Source organism: Meles meles, chromosome 1 (assembly GCF_922984935.1).
Source record: "Meles meles chromosome 1, mMelMel3.1 paternal haplotype, whole genome shotgun sequence".
NCBI classification, from domain to species: Eukaryota; Metazoa; Chordata; class Mammalia; order Carnivora; family Mustelidae; genus Meles; species Meles meles.
In genome coordinates this window covers 130,857,892-130,879,043 of record NC_060066.1, presented here as the reverse complement: position 1 = coordinate 130,879,043, position 21,152 = coordinate 130,857,892, and the positions used below count along the sequence as shown (strand labels likewise).

Sequence of the window (21,152 nt, the reverse complement as noted above, 5' to 3'; positions counted from 1 at the left end):
AATGAGTGAGAGCCAGAGAACTGGGATAAGAAGCCTCTTTGAACTATTAGTAATTTATTCCACAATATACTTGAATGATGCTAGCTCATGGTAATTAGTGCCAGCAGAGAGGTCTTAAAGTGATTAATTTTTAAGAAGCATAATAATAAGAAAAAAATAGTACAAACGTGTGTAGACTACCAGAGAAACTACCCAGAGAGACAAGTTTTCATGAGCTGTTTATAATTTAGTCACAACTCAATGATGAAACAAACCTCACTATGTAAAACTATGTAAGAGCTAAAAAATAGGAAGGCATTTCTGAGTAGGCAGAACACGTCATAAAATTAAAGCTTATTTTTGTAGGTATGGGACAATCTCACAAGCCTTATTCTTAGCAAAGAATTCTAGCATTTTAAAATAGGTGACTCCTGGGGTGCCTGGGTGGCTCAGTCGGTTAAGGGTAAGACTTTTTGTTCTGGCTCAGGTCATGATCTGAGGGTCCTGAGATTGCGCCTTTGGACTCCATGCTCAGCAGGAAGTCAGCTTCTCTCCCTCTCCTTCTGCCCCTCCCTTTGCTTGTGCACTCTCTCTCTCTTTCTAAAATAAATAAATCTTTAAAATATAAATAAAATTAAAATAGCTGGCTTCTCAGAGTACTTTACACTGGAAGCATTAATTCAGAAAAATGGAGAGCTTTCAGAGGCAGACACAGCCATACAAGAAAACAAAAACAAAACCACACTAAAAAGAGTTAAAAAGATTTCTATGTACTTGCTCCAAAACAGATGAAAGGTGGTTCAGTTATGCAGGAAAGTCGCTCTTAAAAAATAAATTTTTACTGTATGTTTAACTGCCTCCTACAGTTTAATATGGGAAATCTTTTTTTTTTTTAAATATTTTATTTATTTGACAGACAGAGATCACAAGTAGGCAGAGAGAGAGAGAAGCAGGTTCCCCACTGAGCAGAGAGCCCGATGCGGGGCTTGATCCCAGGACCCCGAGATCATGACCTGAGCGGAAAGCAGAGGCTTAACCCACTGAGCCACCCAGGCACCCTGGGAAATCTCTTTTTTACAGATAAAAAGAACTCCACTTCAATCCCACTGATCAGTAACTTAAAATGTCACAATAAGTGGGCATCAAAGCTTTCAAGCATGGATAAACAAAAATTGCAAACATTAAATTTTATGCCAACAAGTACTTACTTTTCCTTATCAGTTGAGCAAGGCATACTAAGAGTTGTTCCTGACTGAACTTCTCCTAGCGGTGTATTTGGTTTTGTAAACTGCAAGTTAAAATGGACCTGTAAAGATGGAAAACACATCACGTAACCCAATTAGTGAGAACCGAGAAAGTTCCATATGGAGACAGGTGGTTCCATTTTTTCCCTGATAAATCTAGACCACAGAAGAACAGGTTCAACACGAATTTTATAACACAAGCACATTTTCTTGAGAAGATTTAACAACAAAAAAAATCCTCTTTCTCCTTGTCAAAACATTCCTGTGATAGAAGCAAGATGAACAGCATAAAATGATTCTCCTAACAATTATTTTGAGGGGCACCTAGGTGGCTCAGTGGGTTAAGTCTCCACCTTTAGCTCAGGTCATGGTCCCAGGGTTCTGGGATTGAGCCCCGCATCGAGCTCTGGCTCAGCTCAGAGCCTTCTTCCCCTACCCCTGCCGCCTGCCTCTCTGCCCACTTGTGATCTCTGCCTGTCAAATAAATAAGTAAAAATCTTTAAAAAAAATTATTTTAAAACAAAACAAACGTTAATATAGCTGAACAACCTGGGTTTGAATTACAGGGCTCTATTTATACATGGATCTTGGTTAATAAATACAGTACAGTAGAATGAGGTACCATACATCTCCTTATCCCGACCCAAAGTCAGCAAAAATGGATCCTTGATTAACACTCATTATCCAGTACCGAGAAACGTAAAAAATTTCCTTCTATGCAATGTCTAGAGGAACGCAGAGCACCTTTACCATCTCTCTGGGTTGGCTTGATCTACTTGACTCCCTATATGGTTCTAAGGCAGCTTCTGTTTACAGGAAATGCTGGTAGGCTGTGAGCTGCTAAATCCCTGGGCAATTAGCCCGTCGACTTGGAGAACATTCAGTATGGCCGACAGCACCTCTCCCTGCTGTCAGCTCTGCACTGCAGGCTTCTTCCTGTCATTGTGGAGTTCCCCCAGACTCTTTGATGATGTGCATCATTCTGTGCTCCCTGGCCAAGTAGGACCAGTAATTGGCCTTGCCACTTCAGCGAGAATCGCTTTCTGGAGCTGGTTCCTTTACTGCCTCTCAGTTCGAGCCTTCAGTGAACTAACCCTCACACACACAGGTGGGATGAGGAGCACCAAAAGCACGTGAAAGTCCTACTGTTCCAGCTTACCCTGTATCTTTCCTCTACTTTCCCTTTGCTTGTTATCATCTAACTTCTTACTTTTCAATCACAATATAAAATACATTTGTGGGGGGTGAGGTAAAAAATATATATGAATATATATATATTAAAAATACAGTAGTTCAATTTGGGGGGAGTCAAAAGTTACATGCAGTTTTTTGACAATGTGGGGGGAATCAATGCCCCCAAACCCCAACACAGTTCAAGGGCCAACTATACATTTATTTTCTAAGATTTTCTATTTATTTATTTGACGGAGAGAGAGACTGTGAAAGAGGGAACACAAGCTGGGGAGTGGATGAGGGAAAAGCAGACTCCCCGCTGAGCAGGGAGCCTGAAGCAGGGCTTGATCCCAGGACCCCGAGATCATGACCTGAGCTGCAGGCAGACGCTTAATGACTGAGTCACCCAGGCATCCCCTCAAATGTACATTTAAGGAAGTGTCACAGTTCTAAAACTTGTCTCCCTACTTACTGCAATTATGCATATAACTCACACATTCTGTGCATTCTGAGAATTCTTTCCTTTTCAAGAATTTTCAAAGGCTGTTATATTTAAGGATTCTAAATGAAAGCTAAGAATTTGAACTTCAGAGCAATCAAAAGTAGTGCCATCTGGGTGGCTCAGTCAGTTAAGTGACTGACTCTTGGTTTTGGCTCAGATAATAATCTCGGGCTCAGGCTCTGCACTCAGCAAGAAGTCTGCTTCTCTCCCTCTCCGGCTCCCTCCACCCCTCCTCTCTCTCTCCCTGCCCCCAACAATAAATAAATAATCTTTAAAACAATCAAAAGTAATCCAAGGGGTGCCTGGGTGGCTCAGTGGGTTAAAGCCTCTGCCTTCAGCTCAGGTCATGATCCCAGGGTCCTGGGATCGAGCCCCACATCGGGCTCCAGGCTCGGCAGGGAGCCTGCTTCCACCTCTCTCTCTGCCTGCCTCTCTGCCTACTCGCCATCTCTGTCAAATAAATAAATTAAAAAAAAAAAAAAGTAATCCAAGAATCTATACAAAAATCTAAACTAAGATATAAGACTGAGGTTTCATACCAGAAACTTATAAATGGGTTGTACCTTAAAAATAAAGGTATACATATTGTCACCAAACTAACAGATTAAAAAAACTGACTACTTGCATACAAAAGGAAAAGGCTAGAGAAAATAAATATCTATTTTTAGTAAAAACTCACAATAATAGCAGATAGGTACAAACTATTGGTTAAAATTACGAATAGAAAAAGGTAGGGGCGCCTGGGTGGCTCAGTGGGTTAAGCCTCTGCCTTTGGATTAGGTCATGATCTCAGGGTCCTGGGATCCAGCCCTACATCAGGCTCTCTGCTCAGTGGGGAGCCTGCTTCCCCCACCCCTGCCTGCCTCTCTGCCTACTTGTGATCTCTGTCAAATCTTTAAAAAAAAAAAAAAAAAGGTATAAGCTAATGTACTTGACTATCAATGTTCAGTATTCCAAAGTTATTAGTTCTCCCTACATTAATCTATGCATTTCATATGATAACCTTAAACACAAAAAGGATTTTTTAAAGTGGATTTTTTAAAAAGAATTTTCCAATATTCCTTATAGAAAAATAAATATGAAAGAGTAAGAAATGTTAAGTACCAGATATCAATTCATAAGATACAGGCAAAAGTCATAAATTACAAAACTGGACAAAATAAAAAGAATAGTCTCAAATACTGAACAAAAGGTAGTACACCACTGTGATCTTTGAGAGAAGTGTGATCGCTACAACTGACCCAGCTTTCCAAGTGGAAGCATTTTATCTAAATTCAGGTACAGAGGTAAAACATAATTGCTAAGTGGGAGAGATCAAGATCAGAATTTAGGGAGGTTGGGTGAGTGGAAGTTGCAGAGCAGAATTCTGACAAGCAAGAAGCTATAAGGAGGCTCCTGGGTGCTCAGTCATTTAGCATCTGACTCTTGATTCAGGCTCAGGTTATGATCTCAGGGTTGGGAGATCAAGAGGCTCCATGCTCATTGTGGAGTCTGCTTGGGAGTCCCTCTCCTCTCCCTCTGCCCCTCCTCCTGCTCATGCTCACTTGCTCACTCTCTCTCAAATAAATGAAAATATAAAATTAAAAAAAAAAAAACATATAAAGAGAAAAACCTCTAGAAATCTGCACATGGGTCCCTTTTGAGTTTTTGCTCAGCACTAGACACATGCATAGGGACAAATCTCCAAAGACTGAAAAAAAGAGACGGCAGATTTAATCTGAACAATTCCCAAAGCTCATAATCATGGAGATAAAGTTGAAAGTCCTTGGCAATTATGAAGAGCCATGAAGGAACATAGCTTGAGATAGAAGGGCTGAACTACCCCTTGAGTAAAAGCTACCCAGATGACAGAAGTAAAGCTGAAGAAGAAAACAAAAAATCCAAAATGCTTCAAAGGGATCAAAGGAACCCCAAACTAACTTAAATAGCAGCCACTCTTTAAAGGAAGATAACAAAATCCATACTCAACAATGTAACCACTGAAAATGTTCCACATTCTATCAAAAATTACTAGAGATCACAATGAGAGAAAATGTGAAAACACCAAGAACAGTCAATAAAATATAATGACAGAAATTAAAACAGAACAAGGACAGAGATGTTAGAACAATGATAACTATGAACAAGAATTTAATGGAAATCAGAAGTATGGGAAAAATGAAAGATATAAAAAAGGATAAACTGGAACTTGCAGAGATGACAAATTCTTTACCTAAAATACAAATTTCTCACTGGACAGAAATAATAGCATATTAAACACTAAGGAAAAGATTGGAAAACTTTAAGACAGAATATTAGAATATAAAATAAAGCATAAAAAAATAAATGAACAGTCTCAATGGAAAAATATGTGACCAACTATGTGTAACTGGAGTACTGAAAGGAAATAACAAAAAAAAAAATACAAAGTGAGATAATGACCACAATTTCCCAAGCTGTCAGCCATTAACCCCTGACAACAAGTCCTCAATAAAACGCCCTAAGTGGATAAAAACATACATGTGCCATACAAAGGCATATCATAAATAAGTTGCTGAAAAAAAAATTAATGAAAAAAGAATCTTAAAAGGACCCAGAGAAAAAAGTCACTTTCTAAAGAGACTCCTTTAAGTGGAAAAGAAAAGGCCATAATTAGAAGAAAATTAGGAAAGGAAAACATTTCACAAATAAAAGCAAACATACACTAAATGTAACAAAGCAATTACTTATGATGCTAGATGAAGGTTTTAAGACCAAAGTAGCAAACTCAATTATTTCTAAAAAATTAGTTAAGGGGATGGCAGCTGGGTGGCTCAGTTAAGCATCTGACTTTTGGTTTCAGATCAGGTCATGATCTCAGGGTCGAGAGACTATGCCCCATGTTGGGCTCCATACTCAGCACAGAGTCTGCTGGAGATTCTTTTTTTTTTTTTTTTTTTTTTAAGATTTTATTTATTTGACAGAGATCACAAGTAGGCAGAGAGAGGAGGAAACAGGCTCCCTGCCAACCAGAGAGCCCAATGTGGGCCTCGATCCCAGGACCCTGGGATCATGACCTGAGCCAAAGGCAGAGGCTTTAACCCACTGAGACACCCAGGCGCCCCCTGCTGGAGGTTATTTTTCCCTCCCTCTGCTCCTCCACTGCTCACAGGCATGCTAAGATAAATAAAATCTTTAAAATTTAGTTAAGGGGACTTGTGAAATAAAAAGATATAAAGCATGAAAACACAAAACCCGGGAAGGGGGTGTAAAAATAAAGTTGTTTTACAATGTCTTTGAAATTAAGTGACCATTAAGTTAATACAGACTGCTATATAGGATATTATATATGAACCAAATCTATAGTAGTTACACAAGAGAGAAAGAAATCCAAGCCTAACATTAAGAAAGTCATCAATCACAAGAGAGCAACAGAAGGAACAGAGAAGAACTACAAAAACACACAGAAAACAATAAAATGGCAATAAGTACATACCTATCAATTATTACTTTAAATATAAATTATCTAAATGGTCCAGTCAAGGCACAGGGTGAAAGAATGGATAACAAACAAGCCCCATTTATATGCTGCCCACAAGAGATTCACTTCAGATCTAAAGACACATGAATACTGAAACTGAAGTGATGAAAATGATATTCCACAAAAACAGAAGCGAAATAAAGCCTACATAGCAATACTTACATCAGACAACACAGATGTTAAAGTGTAACAAAAGATAAAGAAGATAAAGAATAATAAAGGGATGAATCCAACAAGGGGATACAACAATTGTAAATATCTATGTACCAACCACTGGAGCACTTAATAGGCAAATATTAGCAGATGTAAAGGGAGAAATTGACAATAATACAATGATAGTAGGGGATTTTAACACCCCACTTACATCAATGGATAATTCAGGCAAAAAATTAAGTGGGAACTGTGTCTTTGCATAACATATTAGACCAGATAGACTTAACAGATACATACAGAATGTTCCATCCCAAAACAACAGAATACGCAATGCTTTAAAATCACATGAAACAGGGATGCCTAGGTGGCTCAGTTGGTTAAGCATCTGCCTTTGACTCGGGTTATGATCCCAGGGTACTGGAATTGAGTCCCACATTGGGCTCCTTGCTCAGTGGGGAGTCTGTTTTTCTCTCTCTGCCTGCCACTCTCCGGGCTTGTGCTCTCTCTGACAAATAAATAAAATCTTTAAAAGAATAAAGTAAAATAAAATCACATGAAACATTCTCTAGGACAGATCACATACTGGGTCACAAAACAGGTATCAATAAATGTAAGACTGAAATCATATCAACCACAACAGTTATGAAACTAGAAATTACAAGAAAAAACTGGAAAAAGCATAAACACATGCAGCTTAAATAACATGCTACTAAATACCCACTGGGTCAATGAAATCAAGGAGGAAATCGAAAACTACATGAAGACAGGGGTGCCTCTCTAAAATAAATAAATAAATCTTAAAAAAAAAATTCTTTCAAAAACATTTACTTATCTCTATAATTTATAAAAAATCAATTTTCACCTAATGTTAGGAAAGAAAAGGAATCAGTGGCTGGTCTGAGTAGATTAAATTATTGTGTAAATAAAATTATAATATTGTGAAAACATATAAACCTAAGACATTAGTCCTAACGATGATGAAAAACTCAAGGGGATAGAAAAAAGCCTTAGCAAATAAATCACATTGGAGGAAATGCCAGGTCTATGCTATTTAAGATAATGTTGCCAGAACTACATTTTAGAATATGCTACAAGTCTGCCTTATCAGACCTTTAAACACTGGCAACAGGGGCACCTGGGTGGCTTAGTTGTTGAGGTCATGATCCCAGGATCCTGGGATCGAGCCCTACATTGGGCTCCCTGCTCAGTGGGAAGCCTGCTTCTCTCTCTCCCACTTCCCCTGCTTATATTCCCTCTCTCGCTGCTGTCAAATGAATAAATAAAATCTTTAAAGAAAGAAAGAAAGAATAAACACTGGCAACAGAATCCAAAAATGTCAACAGAGCTAATACATCAACAGTATGAAGTCACTGATAGATAGTTAGGCTTCAAAGTTATAATCGAGAATGAATAAAGTGGAAAGAGAGGTTGAATGGGAATAAAAAAATGTAAGCAGAATGATGTCCAGCTTTTTACAAACCAGAGTGACTCAAGAAATACCATATAATACAGACTGTATTTCCTGTAAGCATAAACTAGATATTTGGGAACATATTTATGTATTACCTAATAATTAGCAACTGACCAAAGGCTAATCTTCAAGAAAAAAAAAATGTTTGTTAATAAATTGCTATTTTCCCCCAAAAAGTTCTTAGTTAATTTTTCTACCTTTGGTCCTGAAATTGGGTGGATGGTATTTTTGGCAGATATAGAATGAGGAAAGGTATTTTGGAATGCAAATGCAGAGGAGACAGGATAACCAATCCCACAAGTTGGGTAAGGAAGTCTACCATCAACCTAAAAATAAAAACAGAAAAAGGTTAAGGATGAGATTTTTTTGTTGTTATAATACTAATACTTAAAAGCACTACCTTAGAGGCCAATTTTATCATGACACTATGAAACTCTGCTTTGTTATAAGAGCATGAGGCTAGGATACCTTTAAGTTTTCTTAAGAGTGGCTGTACAAGCTTAGCAAAATAAGCCACTGGACCTGTCTTTGAACTGAGTTCAAACAACGACCTCTCTGAACCACCCTGGTTCTCTATAGGTCTTCCATTCCTGAAAAGGGGGAATGGGGGTAGAGTGGAGTCACAGATCAATAAGCCAATCAGACATAAAATAAAAATAATTTTTTTAAGAATAATGTTCTTAAATAGACTAATTCAGACCATAATTTGCTTTGCCACTAAGTTTCAATATGGCGGCAACACCATTAACCAATGTCACCTAAAGACTAAAAGAGAACAACCGAAACACAAACCTTAAGAAACAACTGTATACATCACTGGCTGCAAGACAAAAAACATCTACATAGCTATTTATCATAAGTCACGAAGGGTAAGCCTGTCAAGTTTTTCAAGTTTGTAATTCAGTACTGGGCACTTCTTTTCACACCTTTTCCCAATTTAGCAAAATATATTCCTTTTTTTAAAAATCAAGTACAATCTGATTTACTAGTATAGATTTAAAATTCAATTAGATATGTGCATTTTAAATCCTCTGCCAATGCTCTCCAATCAAAAACTACCAGAAACATATCTATAGGTATACACGGTGGGTTTATGGCTCCTTACAAACAACGGAGACTGCATACCGTGGGAAACACAGTAAGGATGTGGCAGTATGCAGATGTTAAAAGGGACTTATATGTTAGGTAGTTTAAGAGAGTTTAATAAAGTGTGGCTTTGTTGTGGATCAGATGCTATCTGGAAATGGGGATAATTGTATGACTGATCATCTGAAATAAATCTTATTAGGTAAGTCGGGAGGAATGTATTAAGGCCAAAACTGTAATTGGTAAAGAAGGAGCAGTCAATCATGTTAGCCAGGATAGGAGGATGCTTGCCTGTTCTATGGTTTAGCAATTTTCATTTTTTTTAAATTGTGTTCAGATATGATTATTAGGTGGTCTTGTTCTTGTCTTGATCTGTCACAGTCACAGAGTGGCCTTGCCTGATGTTGATATTCTGTGAAATTATTTATGTTCAACAGAAGAGCCCCAAGACCTAGTTGTGAGTTAGGCCAGCTCTCCTAGCAACACCAGGGCCTTGCTCCCAGATGTAAAGAGCTGCTGTTCTTTTTCTCCTCTCTAATTTCTTGTAAGGAGAAAGCAAAAGACCTTTTAGGAGCTAGAAAGCTTAGATACCATAACTAATTCCTTCTAGAATCTAGAGCTCACAGGCTGATAAAAGGACATTTCTTTCTCTTTTCTTTTTCAAATAGAGTTCAGTTAATGCTGTTCTTTTTTTTTTTTTTTTTTTGATTTGGCAATTTTTAAATTTCTTTTCAGTGTAACAGATTTCATTGTTTATGCACCACACCCAGTGCTCCATGCAATACGTGCCCTCCATAATACCCACCACCAGGCTCCCCCAACCTCCCACCCCCCGCCCCTTCAAAACCCTCAGACTGTTTTTCAGAGTCTATAGTCTCTCATGGTTCATCTTCCCCTCCAATTTCCCTCAACTCCCTTCTCCTCTCCATCTCCCCATGTCCTCCGTGTTATTTCTTATGCTCCACAAATAAGTGAAACCATGATAGCTGACTCTCTCTGCTTGACTTATTTCACTCAGCATCGGTTTATGCTTCTTCTATCATAGTTCCAAACTTAAGCCCAAACTCTGTTCTTCCTTCTTAAGGCCCCCAGAGTACTCCCTTTAAAAATAAGTGTGCCCTTGAAATACAGCCTCTTTGTTAAGAGCAAGTATACCCTTATGCCCCACTTCCACACAGTCTGGGAATATTTTAGTTTTAGGTAATTTACTTAGACCACTCAAATCTTAATTTAAACATACCATATTTGAGTTAGGAGAAATCCCACTTCTGATTGTGTTGCTGCTGGAATGTACAGGTGGAGTGGTAGAAGGTCCCAATCCATCTTGCTTTCTCACTAGCTGATTTTCATTTAGTTCTTTATTTAACCATGTGATTACTTAAATAAAAGAACAAAACAAGGTAAAGAATTTTGACTAATTTTTCTAATAACTTCAAACATCTAAAAATCATATTGAGATTTTTTAAATTTTAAGTCTTTAAAACTACCTTACATCACAGGAAAATATAGGTTCACCTAAATTTTTGCCATTAAAGTCTGTTATTTTAGCAACTGCCACAGAGAACTCCTTATTCTATTACTATCAGAAGCATACACTTCTGCTAGTCAAGGATCTCTTTGAAGGTTTTCATTTCTAGAATATCTTACAGTTTATTTGAAGTGTTCACACTCTTGTCTGATAACCAATACAAAAACCAAAAAAATGTTAAAGGCTTAATCTTACATTTTAGTTTCAAACAATTACATTATTACTATTAGATAAATACAGCAATTAAAATAAAATAATAAAGAACTTCGGTGAAGAATTTAAATTATAGTCAGTATTTTCAACACTTAATTTTGGGTTACTGACACATGTAATATGGTTTTCTTTATAACGATAACAGTTTTACAGGGCAGCTGATATACAAGTTACTATAGCAAAGACATCAAAACAATATATTTAAAGTAAATCTTTTGGATGTAGCAATATCTTGATTTACCTAGACTTCTATGAATTCAAATACAATTTTCAGAGTAAGAACACAATTACAAACCTCATTTACATAAAAACATACTTACATTTTTCATTATTTTTTAGAAGTTGTTTGCTTTCTTCAAGCTTTTGAACGGTAGCTTCTAACTGTTCTTGTAATTTGCACACCTGAAATGTCAATCCTAAGTATAATAAAGGCTAAATAAAAACTGAACAAATGTATTTCCATTAATTAATTACTATTAACTACAATTAAATAGAAAAAGTTAATCATACCTCACCTGTGTAACACTATATGTATATACATATATACACAGATACTGTACATATATATGAATATTGAAGGTATCTGAGCCATGATAACTAACTTATCAAATTGAAGTTAACTTCTGTTGAAGCTAGTCATGTTCTTTTTGGGGGGAGAAAAGCTAAAGCTCTTCTCTAATATAATAAAGTAGAAATTTTAAAAATATGTCTGAGAAAATGTTATACTTTGCAAATAGTCACACGTGCAAAAATATAAAATATTCACTACCTCTTGCTCTTTAATTCGGAGAGACTGTCCAACATCTTGTAATTCTTTTTGTTCCTTTTGTAATTTGTCTTCCTTCTCAGCCAAAAGCTTCTCTTGCTGAATAGTTACTGTATTCTTCAGTTTCAATTTACCCATTAAAGTTTTCAGATCCCCCTGTAGCTTCTTGATAATTTCATTTGCCTGTAAAAGAGCTTCATATATATATCTCTCTCTCTACTTAACCCAAGAAAACTTAATCTATTATTTTTTAAAAAACAAACCTTAAGAAGTTCCGCTGATAATGATTTTATCGTAGCTTCAAGTTTTCCTAGTTGTACCTGATTTTTCTCACCATTCTCTTCTAAAGCCACCTGATACATATTTTTTAAAACATGAATAATTAATAGGATATTTGTGTTTAAGAAAAGTATCACTTGTAAATGTGATCACCAATTTGTTTAAAAAATGTTTAAATAGACCTTTTGTTCCTGGATTGTATCAAATGCTTCTTTTGTTCTTAAAACAAGTTGGTCCTTATCCTTGATTTCCTGTTCTAAAACAGCCACTTTTGTTTGTAACTGATTAATATGCTTTTCTTTCTCGTGGCATTCTGCGTCTAGTGTAGAATTCTCTCTTCGCAAAGAGAGGACTTCTTGCTTAGCCCGCTGGAGCTCCTACAGGAAGAAAAAAAATGATGCAGTATGAAAAAGAGAAGTTGGCCGCTCTGGTTACTTATAATTAAGAGCTTTAAATTTTTTTTAAAGAAAGTAATAATTTTAAAGTTCTAGTAACTTTTTAAAAAAAATTGGAAGTCACTCTAAAGGTGTATGTAATTTGACTTGAAATATAATTGTAAGATACACTAATATCTAGTTCAATGATAACAAGGAAAATAATCCTGATTTATGAATAAATTACTACAACTTTTAAAAACTAGTAATAAAGATTTTCTGGTATCTCAAAATTTACACTTTAAAAAAACCACTTAGGTAATAAATGCCTATTATAATAGATTTCAAAAACATAAATAAATAAAAGCCCTATCATTCTAACATGTAGGCAGTGGTTCTCAAGCTAGTATGCATACTGAAATCACCTAGAGAGCTTTAAAATCCTACCAATGCCTGGTACCATCCCCAAGAGAGTCTTATTTATAAGTTAGCATGCAGTACGGCCTGGGAACTAGGATGTTTAAGAGCTCTGCAATGGACAAGAGTGACAACCACGATCCACAGTTAATATTTTGCTCTGTTTCTACACAACAGTTTCTTAAAAAGTGCTCATACTGTGCAGTTTTATAATCAACCTTCTTTATAGATTACAATTATCTTTCCACGTCAACAAATATGTTAACACTTCTGGATTTCCTCTTGGTTCACTCTTTACAACAAAACCAAGTAAATATAATTAATTAAAAACAAATTTTTAAAAATTTATGACAGATCACTTTCCAATCAGGTAATACCAACAAAACAGTGCCATTATACACAAATCCAGGATATAGTATTCCTAGATAACTTTCATTTTTAACAAAACTTTACAAAATAATTTTATAGTAATATGCCATAGTAGTTGTAAAAGCAAACCCTGCTACCAGACAGACTTGAATACAAATCTGGGTACTCTGGTTGGTGTAATCTTGGGAATTACTTAGCCTCCTTAAATCTCAGTTCCCTCATTTGTAAAACATAAATAATAAATACTTCATAAATCACTTCATCTTCATAAAACCTTAATGCAAATTGCTTAGCATAATGCCTGGCACACAGTAAATAATAAATGGCAGCAATTATATTCAGGGAACTAACGCTTAAAAGATAAATTTAACATGATTAGGTAATAATACTCAGAAGTTTAAAAAAAAGTCCCCAGTGCAACAACATGGATGTAGCAAGAGAGAATAATGCTAAGTGAAGTCAGTCAGTCAGAGATAGATAAATACCATATAATTTCACTTATACGTGGAATTTAAAAAACAAATGAGCAAAGGGAAAAAAAGAGAGATAGCCAAGAAACAGACTCCTTTTGTTTTTTTTAATTTTTTAAAATTTATTAGAGAGAAAGAGAGCACAAGCAGGCAGGGGAGGGGCAGAGGGAGAGGGAGGAAAGCAGACTGCCCACTGAGCAGCCAGCCAAATGCCGCACTCCATCCCAGGACCCTGAGATCATGACCTGAGCCAAAAGCAGATGCTTAACTGACTGAGCCACCCAGGTGCCCCAAGAAACAGACTCTTAACTATTAAAAACAAACTGATGGTTACTAAGGGGAGGTGGCCGGGGTGATGGGTGAAATAGGTGATGGGGATAAGGAATGTAGTTGTTGTGATGAGCACTGGGTGATGTATGGAAGTGTTGAATCACTATATTGACTGAAGGTAATATTTGACTATGCAACAACTAAAATTTTTTTTTATTCCCAGGATTCAGAATTTTCAAGTCTTATGCAAGTCAAATATTGGAAGAAATATTTTTATTAGATTATATAAAACCCATATAACAGAGCACACTGTTTATAAAGTAACCAATTTCAGGCCTAAGATAAAAGAAGTCATATAGCATTATAATGACTATCCAATGTACTAGGAAGGCTACAATATTTTACAAACTACTAAGAAAGGTAAAGGGAGCAGGAAGATACAGGAAAGGGAGCAGGGAGGATACACTAAAAACACCTATTGGGGCAGAATACTGAGAATCTGAACATAAAATCAGTCAAGCTTTAGAGTTTCCTAAGCACAAGAGACTGGTGAAATGGAGTGGGAAGTCTCATAAGCTTGAGCAACACTGGTGATGTTTGTATTTAAATATGATAGACTTAACAAAATCTGCGTTTTCTGATTAATTCATGATAATGTATAATGCTAGGAAGGAATCTATTATCAGGGCCAAACCATCAATAATGTGCCACTATAGTAAGATTTTCAAAATGTCTCTGTTGCCTGAAAGAACAAGGGAATACTAAAGACAAGCAAATAAGAGGATTCCAATCCTTGCTCTTCCACTTACTGGCTATGTGACCTTGGACAAGTTACTTAACCTCTCTGTGCCTTAGTTCATCATCTGCAAAATGGGAATAATAGTACCTTCTTTAAAAGCATTGTTATATGAATTAAATGGGTTAATATATGTAAAGCAATTAAACACCACCTGTCACATAGCATGTGTTCAGTATGCCTTAGTTATTATTATTATCATTGTTATTAGACACAACTTCATATAGTTGTCTGACATGTTAAGTAGGCTGAACGAACCAGTCCTGTCAAGACTGAATATGTTGAGCTACAGACAGTGTGGAAATCAAAAGTACACTGAAAAATCTAAAGGCTGTGTCAATGAAGTGCTCCTCAAGACCATAACTAAAAATATCCAAGTTTACCTCAGTTCTGTTCTGAATTATCCCTTTTCATCAGATTTTAGATTCTCAAGTTTTTTTTTGCAACATCTGATTACCCAAAAAGCATCAGAAGTATTACACAAGTAATAAGTATTACACAAATAATAAAGTCACCAAATTAAAATGTTATTTTAAATTGGGGGTAGAGGGAAACAAACCCAAAGTTCAATACCTCTTCAACACCGGACAGTTTTGTTTTAAGTTCTCTGATGGTAGAGTCTCCTTTATATTTCCTTTCGGTTAAGTCTTTATTAGCTGTTTCTAACTCAGATAATTTGTTTTGTAGTTGCTGGATGTTTCGTTGATGGAGGATTTCTAAATCTTTTTTCTGTTGTTCATGCTGCTGTTGGTACTGGACCTGTGCCTATTACATAATAAAAATATAGTACCAAAATTCAAAACCACCAAAAAAAAAAAAAAACAACAAATAAAATACAGGAAGATTTGAAGAAAAATTAATCTTAGTTATTCTTCAACATGATTATAACATTTCCCCATTTTAAAGAGGATCTATTTTCAATTATGGATTTCATGAAGAAGAAAGGTCAACAAAGGCAAATTTACCATTATGATCTTGTCCTTAATTCCTGCTTCTGTAAAAACCCCCATATATTTAGAAGGACAATCTTCAAGTTAAGGGAAGAATCATATATGATTAGGTTAAAAAACTACAAAATAGTATAGTGTAAACCTATTTGTGTTAAAAAAAAAAATGAGCAGGTACATAGGGAATTTCCAGTATTCATTTTAAATACCATTATATTATTTCAGTTTTTTACAACAATGTATATTTTTAATAACAAGAAACTCTAAAATTTTAAAATTAACAAGGTATTACTCATTAGTTCAGTCTTACATTTAATAGCAACATATAACCAAGATAAAATTTGAATGTGGTTATAACTGTGTAATCTCTGGTGCCTGTTTGAATCACACCACTAGTCTGTCTATCATTTCTGTTGATGAACACTATCAAATCCTAAGTATATTTTCTGGACTATGAAAGTTACACATACTCTTAAATGCACAAAGAAAATTACAAATAACCAATAATCTCATCCAGGGAGTGACTTTAAGTATTTATGAATATTGTAGTATATTTATTTTGGGAATATATATTGCTAATATATTTATATTGACATCACCCATATGCATACAATATACATTAAGTTTAACTAACATATTTTAAGTTTAAGACCAAACCACTGATACAACTTAATCGTACTTCTTATTCCCTGGCATGTGTACCTTTTCTTTTTGTTTTAAGATTTTATTTTAGAGATAGAGCCCAGGGAAGAAACAGAGGTAGAGGGACAAGCAGATTCTGAGCTAAATGCAAAGCCTGACCCAGGGCTCAATCCCATGACCTGAGATCACGACATGAGCAAAAATCAAGAGTCAGACGCTCAACCAATTGAGCCATCCAGATATCCTGCATTTGTACCTTTTCAGAGCATTAAAAAAACTCTGTAAGCACTTTAATAGCTGTACAATATTCCATTCTATGGATATACTATAATTCATTTAAACTCTGCATTACTATGGATAGGGACTTTCCAATTTTTCACAATTAGAAATAAATCTACGATTGCTTTTGTACACAGACATATATCCAAAATTCAGATTATTTCTTTATGATCAATTATAGGTCAAAAAATGTAACTAGGGGTGCCTGGGTGGCACAGTAGGTTTATGTCATGTTGGGTGTGGAGCCTAGTCAAAAAGAAAAAAAAAAACAAAAACAAAAACAAAAAAATAAACAAATATAAAATGTGATGTAAGTTGCAAAATTACATTCCAAAAAAATACCTATTCAAAACTTCTTAAAAGAACAGGGAAGTGTCTCCCTCACAAAATACTTGGAATTACATATATATTATATATAGAAGTGTGTGTGTGTGTGTGTGTATAATATATACATAGAATTTTATATAACTACTTTAAAATTCTCTCATTTTTTGAAAAATGGAAAGAGGGGAGAAGGCAACAAAAGAGAGAAAAACAGAAAAAGTTAAAAAAAGACTGAAAATGAAGGTGGGAAGAAAACCCTGAAGGAGCAATCAAGAAGCATAAAGAGTAAACTGGGAAAGATGCTAATGTAACTGTTGAAGAAGGTAATTAAACACACTGAAGACAATAAAGGCAAGAAAAATAAAGGACTGGTTTTATTCCAGTGATATTAGAATTCTAGAGTTTTTGTTTAAAAAAAAAAAAAGGAAAGGAAGTGTGAGGGATACAACATGTACATTTTCTACTTTGTTCACTGCAGGTAATTCTGATACACACTAAAATTTTAAAATCACTGCCTATAGAGCATTTGGGTGGCTCAGTCAGTTAAGTGTCTGACTCTTGATTTCAGCTCAGGCCATGATCTCAGGGTCATGAAATTGAGCCCTGAATCAGGCTCTGCACTGGGCATGGAGCCTGCTTAAGATTCTCTCTCCTCTTCCCTCTGCCCTTCCCAGTACCAAACCCTCCCACACACCAGCTCTCTCTCCAAAAAAAAAAAAAAAAATCCATTATCATTTATTACATTAAAGTGGAAAAATGACATGATTATTTGATTAAATCCCTCAAAATCACTTCATCTAATGTAGCACTCTTTGGATTAACTCTCAGGACCCAGAACAAAAGACAATTTTCTCAGATGCACAGCAAACATCATTCTTAAAGATGAGATATTTTGCAGCACCTGGGTGGCTCATTGGGTTAAGCTTGTGCCTTCAGCTCAGGTCATGGTCTCAGGGTCCTGGGATCAAGCCCCGCATCGGGCTCTCTGCTCAGCAGGGAGCCTGCTTCCCTCTCTCTCTCCCTAAATGCCTCTCTACCTACTTGTGATTTCTCTCTGTCAAATAGATAAATAAAATCTTTAAAAAAAAAAAAAAAAGGAGATATTTTATTTATCAAAAAAAGAATAGAATGAGGAAAGGATTCCACTAGCATTTTTCTATACAAGAAAAAAAGACTTTTAATCTTAAAAAAAAATTACCATTTTTATATATTATATATTATATATTTTATATATTATATATAATATATATAATATATAATATATATTATATATATAATATATATTATATATTATATATAATATATTTATATATTATATTATATATTATATATTATTTATATATTATATAATATATAATATAATATATAAATATACATATTTATATATATAAATATATATATAAAATATATATTTTATATATTATAATATATAATATATAATATATATTATATATAATTATATATTTTATATATAATATATATTATATATATAATATAAAATATATATCATATACATAAAATATATATATGAAATATATTATATATTATATATAATATATATTATATATTAAATATATTATATATAATATATATTATATATTAAATATAATATATATATAATATATTATATATATTATATATATTATATATATATATATCTACCTGAAAAACCTAAGACAATCAGCCCTAAATCTATCAGAATCGGTATATATATTGTACAATTAATGAGTATGATATTAATGCACAATAGCAACAATCAGAAAGTTATCATGGTGGTGGGACACAGATAGTCCAATTTATAGAGGAAAAAAACTGTAAAATCTCTTAGGCAAAAAAATTTAGTAAGAACTGTAAAAAAAAAATAAAAAGAAAAGGAACAAAGAAAGAAGACAGAGGGAAATAAAAGGCAAACTATAAGCCTGTTTTAAATAATACCTGAATAAATAAAAAGATATTTTCTCTTCTGGTTAGAAAATTCCAAAAGATATTAGTTCCCCCCAACACTCCAAAACAAGCTCAAATATACAAAGGAATTTAGAATATATTAAAAGTTGCATTTTAAATCAGTGGACTATATGGTATTAGAACAAATGACTGACTTTCTATCAAAAAATACCTATCTCATATTGTAATTCACAAAAATATACTCCAGATTAAAAAGTTAAATACAATATATCTGACAAAGGACTCGTCCAGATCAGACAAATCTGTAAGTAAAATACTAATGGTCTAATTTAAAAATGGGCTAGGAGCTCCTCGGTGGCTCAGTTGGTTAAGCATCTCCTTTCGCTTCAGGTCATGACAGGGTCTTGGGATGAAGCCCCACATCGGGCTCCGGGCTCAGCGCAGAGTCTGCTTTTTTCTGTCTCTGTTACTCCCCCAGGTTGTGCGCTCTCTCTCTCTCATGCTCGCTCACTCTCCCCTTCTCTCTCTTAAAGAAATAAAATCTTTAAAAATAAACAAAAATAAAAATGGGCTAAAAATGCAAATAGTCAAGAGAATTCTTGAACTTCCTATGAGAATATCCAGGTGGTCAAGATGCATATGAAAATGTGTGCATTATTATCATACACCCTCAGAATGGCAGTGTAAACTGGTATTCCACTTTAAAACAAAGACTTATCAACAACAGCCAAACTGTGGTAAAAGAGCAAATATCCGCCAAATGATCAATGTATAAAGAAAATGTGGCATGTATACACAATGGAATATTACTCAGCCACCAAAAAGAATGAAACCTTGCCACTTGCAAAGATGTGGGTGGAGCTAGAGTGTATTATGCTAAGTGAAATAAGTCAGAGAAAGACAAATACCATATGATTTCATTCATACATGCAATTTACTAACAAAACAGATGAACAGAGGGGAAGGGAGTAGAAAAGAGAGAAGGAAGCATACTATAAGAGACTCCTAATGATAGAGAACAAACTGAGAGTTGATGGAGGGAGGGGGGAGATGGGCTAAGTGGGTGATGGGTATTAAGGAGGACACTTCTTATGATGAGTATTGAGTTTTACATGTATGTGATGAATCCCTAAATTCTACTCCTGAAACCAATATTGCACTATGACTAACTTGAATGTAAATAAGAATTTGAAAAAGAAAAAAAAAATAAAACGAAGACTATAACAAGAGACAAAGACACTGCATAATTTAATAAGGAGAGAATCCAACAAGAAGATATGAAAACTGTAGATAATTACGTACCCAACATATATTTTATTATGCACCCAACATACCTGGGGAGCACCAAACACATAAAGCAGCTAACAACAAACATAAAGTGTTGGTGAAGATGTGGAGAAAAAGGAACCTTCATGAACCTCATGTAAACTGGTGCAGCCTCTGCGGAACAGTATGGAGGTTCCTCAAAAAATTAAAATTAGAAGGGCACCTGAGTGATTCAGTCGGTTACGCATCTGCTTTTGGATCAGGTCATGATCCTAGAGTCCTAGGACTGAGACCCACATCCGGGCTCCTAGTAGGGAGTCTGCTTCTCCCTCTCTATGCTGCTCTTCCTGCTCATTCTCTCTCACTCATGCTCTCAAATAAATAAATAAATAAATCTTTAAAAATTTTTTTTTTAAAATAGAACTACCCATAAGGGCTCCTGGCTGCCCCGGTCAGAAGAGCATGTGACTCTTGATCTCAGGGTCATGGGTTTGAGCCCCAGACTGGGTGTAGAGATTACTAAAGAAAATAAAGGTTTAAAAAAAAAAACAACCCTGCCCTACTACCCAGTAATCACACTACTGGGTATTTACCTGAAGAATACAAAAACACTAATTCAAAAGGATATATGCACTCCTATGTTTACTGAAACATTATCTACAATAGCCAAATTATGGAAGCAGCCCAAGCATCTCCCAACAGATGAATAGATGACGAAGATGTGGGGGGGTGTGTGTGTGTGTTCCATCAGATATAAATATATATATAACAGAACACTATTCAGACACAAAAAAAGAATGAAATCTTGCCATTTGTAACAAAATGGATGGAGCCAGAGTACAACGTTAAGCAAAATAAGTCAATCAGAGAAAGACAAATACCATGCAATTCCACCCATATGTGGAATTTCAGAAAAAAAGGCAAATGGACAAAGGAAAAAAAGACAAACCAAAAAAGAGATTCATAATTATAGAGAACAAACTGATGGCTATTTGAGCAGGGGTGTGGGGTGGAGGGAATAGGTAAGACAGGTGATGGAGATTAAAGAGTACACTTATGATGAACACTGAGTAATGTATATTATTGTTGAATTACTGTATCATACACCGGAAACTAATATAACACTGTATGTTAACAATACTGGAATTAAAATTAAAAACTTAATAAAGATGAAAAAAAGAATAGGGGGAAATAAGTACT

General features: G+C 35.0%; 1 protein-coding gene across 2 annotated transcripts in view; it reads right to left on the bottom strand.

The window, feature by feature from the left end:
• SASS6 (SAS-6 centriolar assembly protein) overlaps window positions 1-21,152 on the bottom strand; it is a 36,962-nt gene that overhangs the window by 3,220 nt on the left and 12,590 nt on the right. For both annotated transcript variants that reach the window (XM_046004819.1, XM_046004829.1), the window contains 8 exons: window positions 15,163-15,354; window positions 12,076-12,270; window positions 11,878-11,967; window positions 11,618-11,797; window positions 11,169-11,250; window positions 10,348-10,484; window positions 8,219-8,347; window positions 1,188-1,285 (listed from right to left, as the gene is read on the bottom strand). In XM_046004819.1, the coding sequence (XP_045860775.1) occupies window positions 1,188-1,285; window positions 8,219-8,347; window positions 10,348-10,484; window positions 11,169-11,250; window positions 11,618-11,797; window positions 11,878-11,967; window positions 12,076-12,270; window positions 15,163-15,354 (1,103 nt within the window). The remainder of the gene's footprint in view (window positions 1-1,187; window positions 1,286-8,218; window positions 8,348-10,347; window positions 10,485-11,168; window positions 11,251-11,617; window positions 11,798-11,877; window positions 11,968-12,075; window positions 12,271-15,162; window positions 15,355-21,152) is intronic.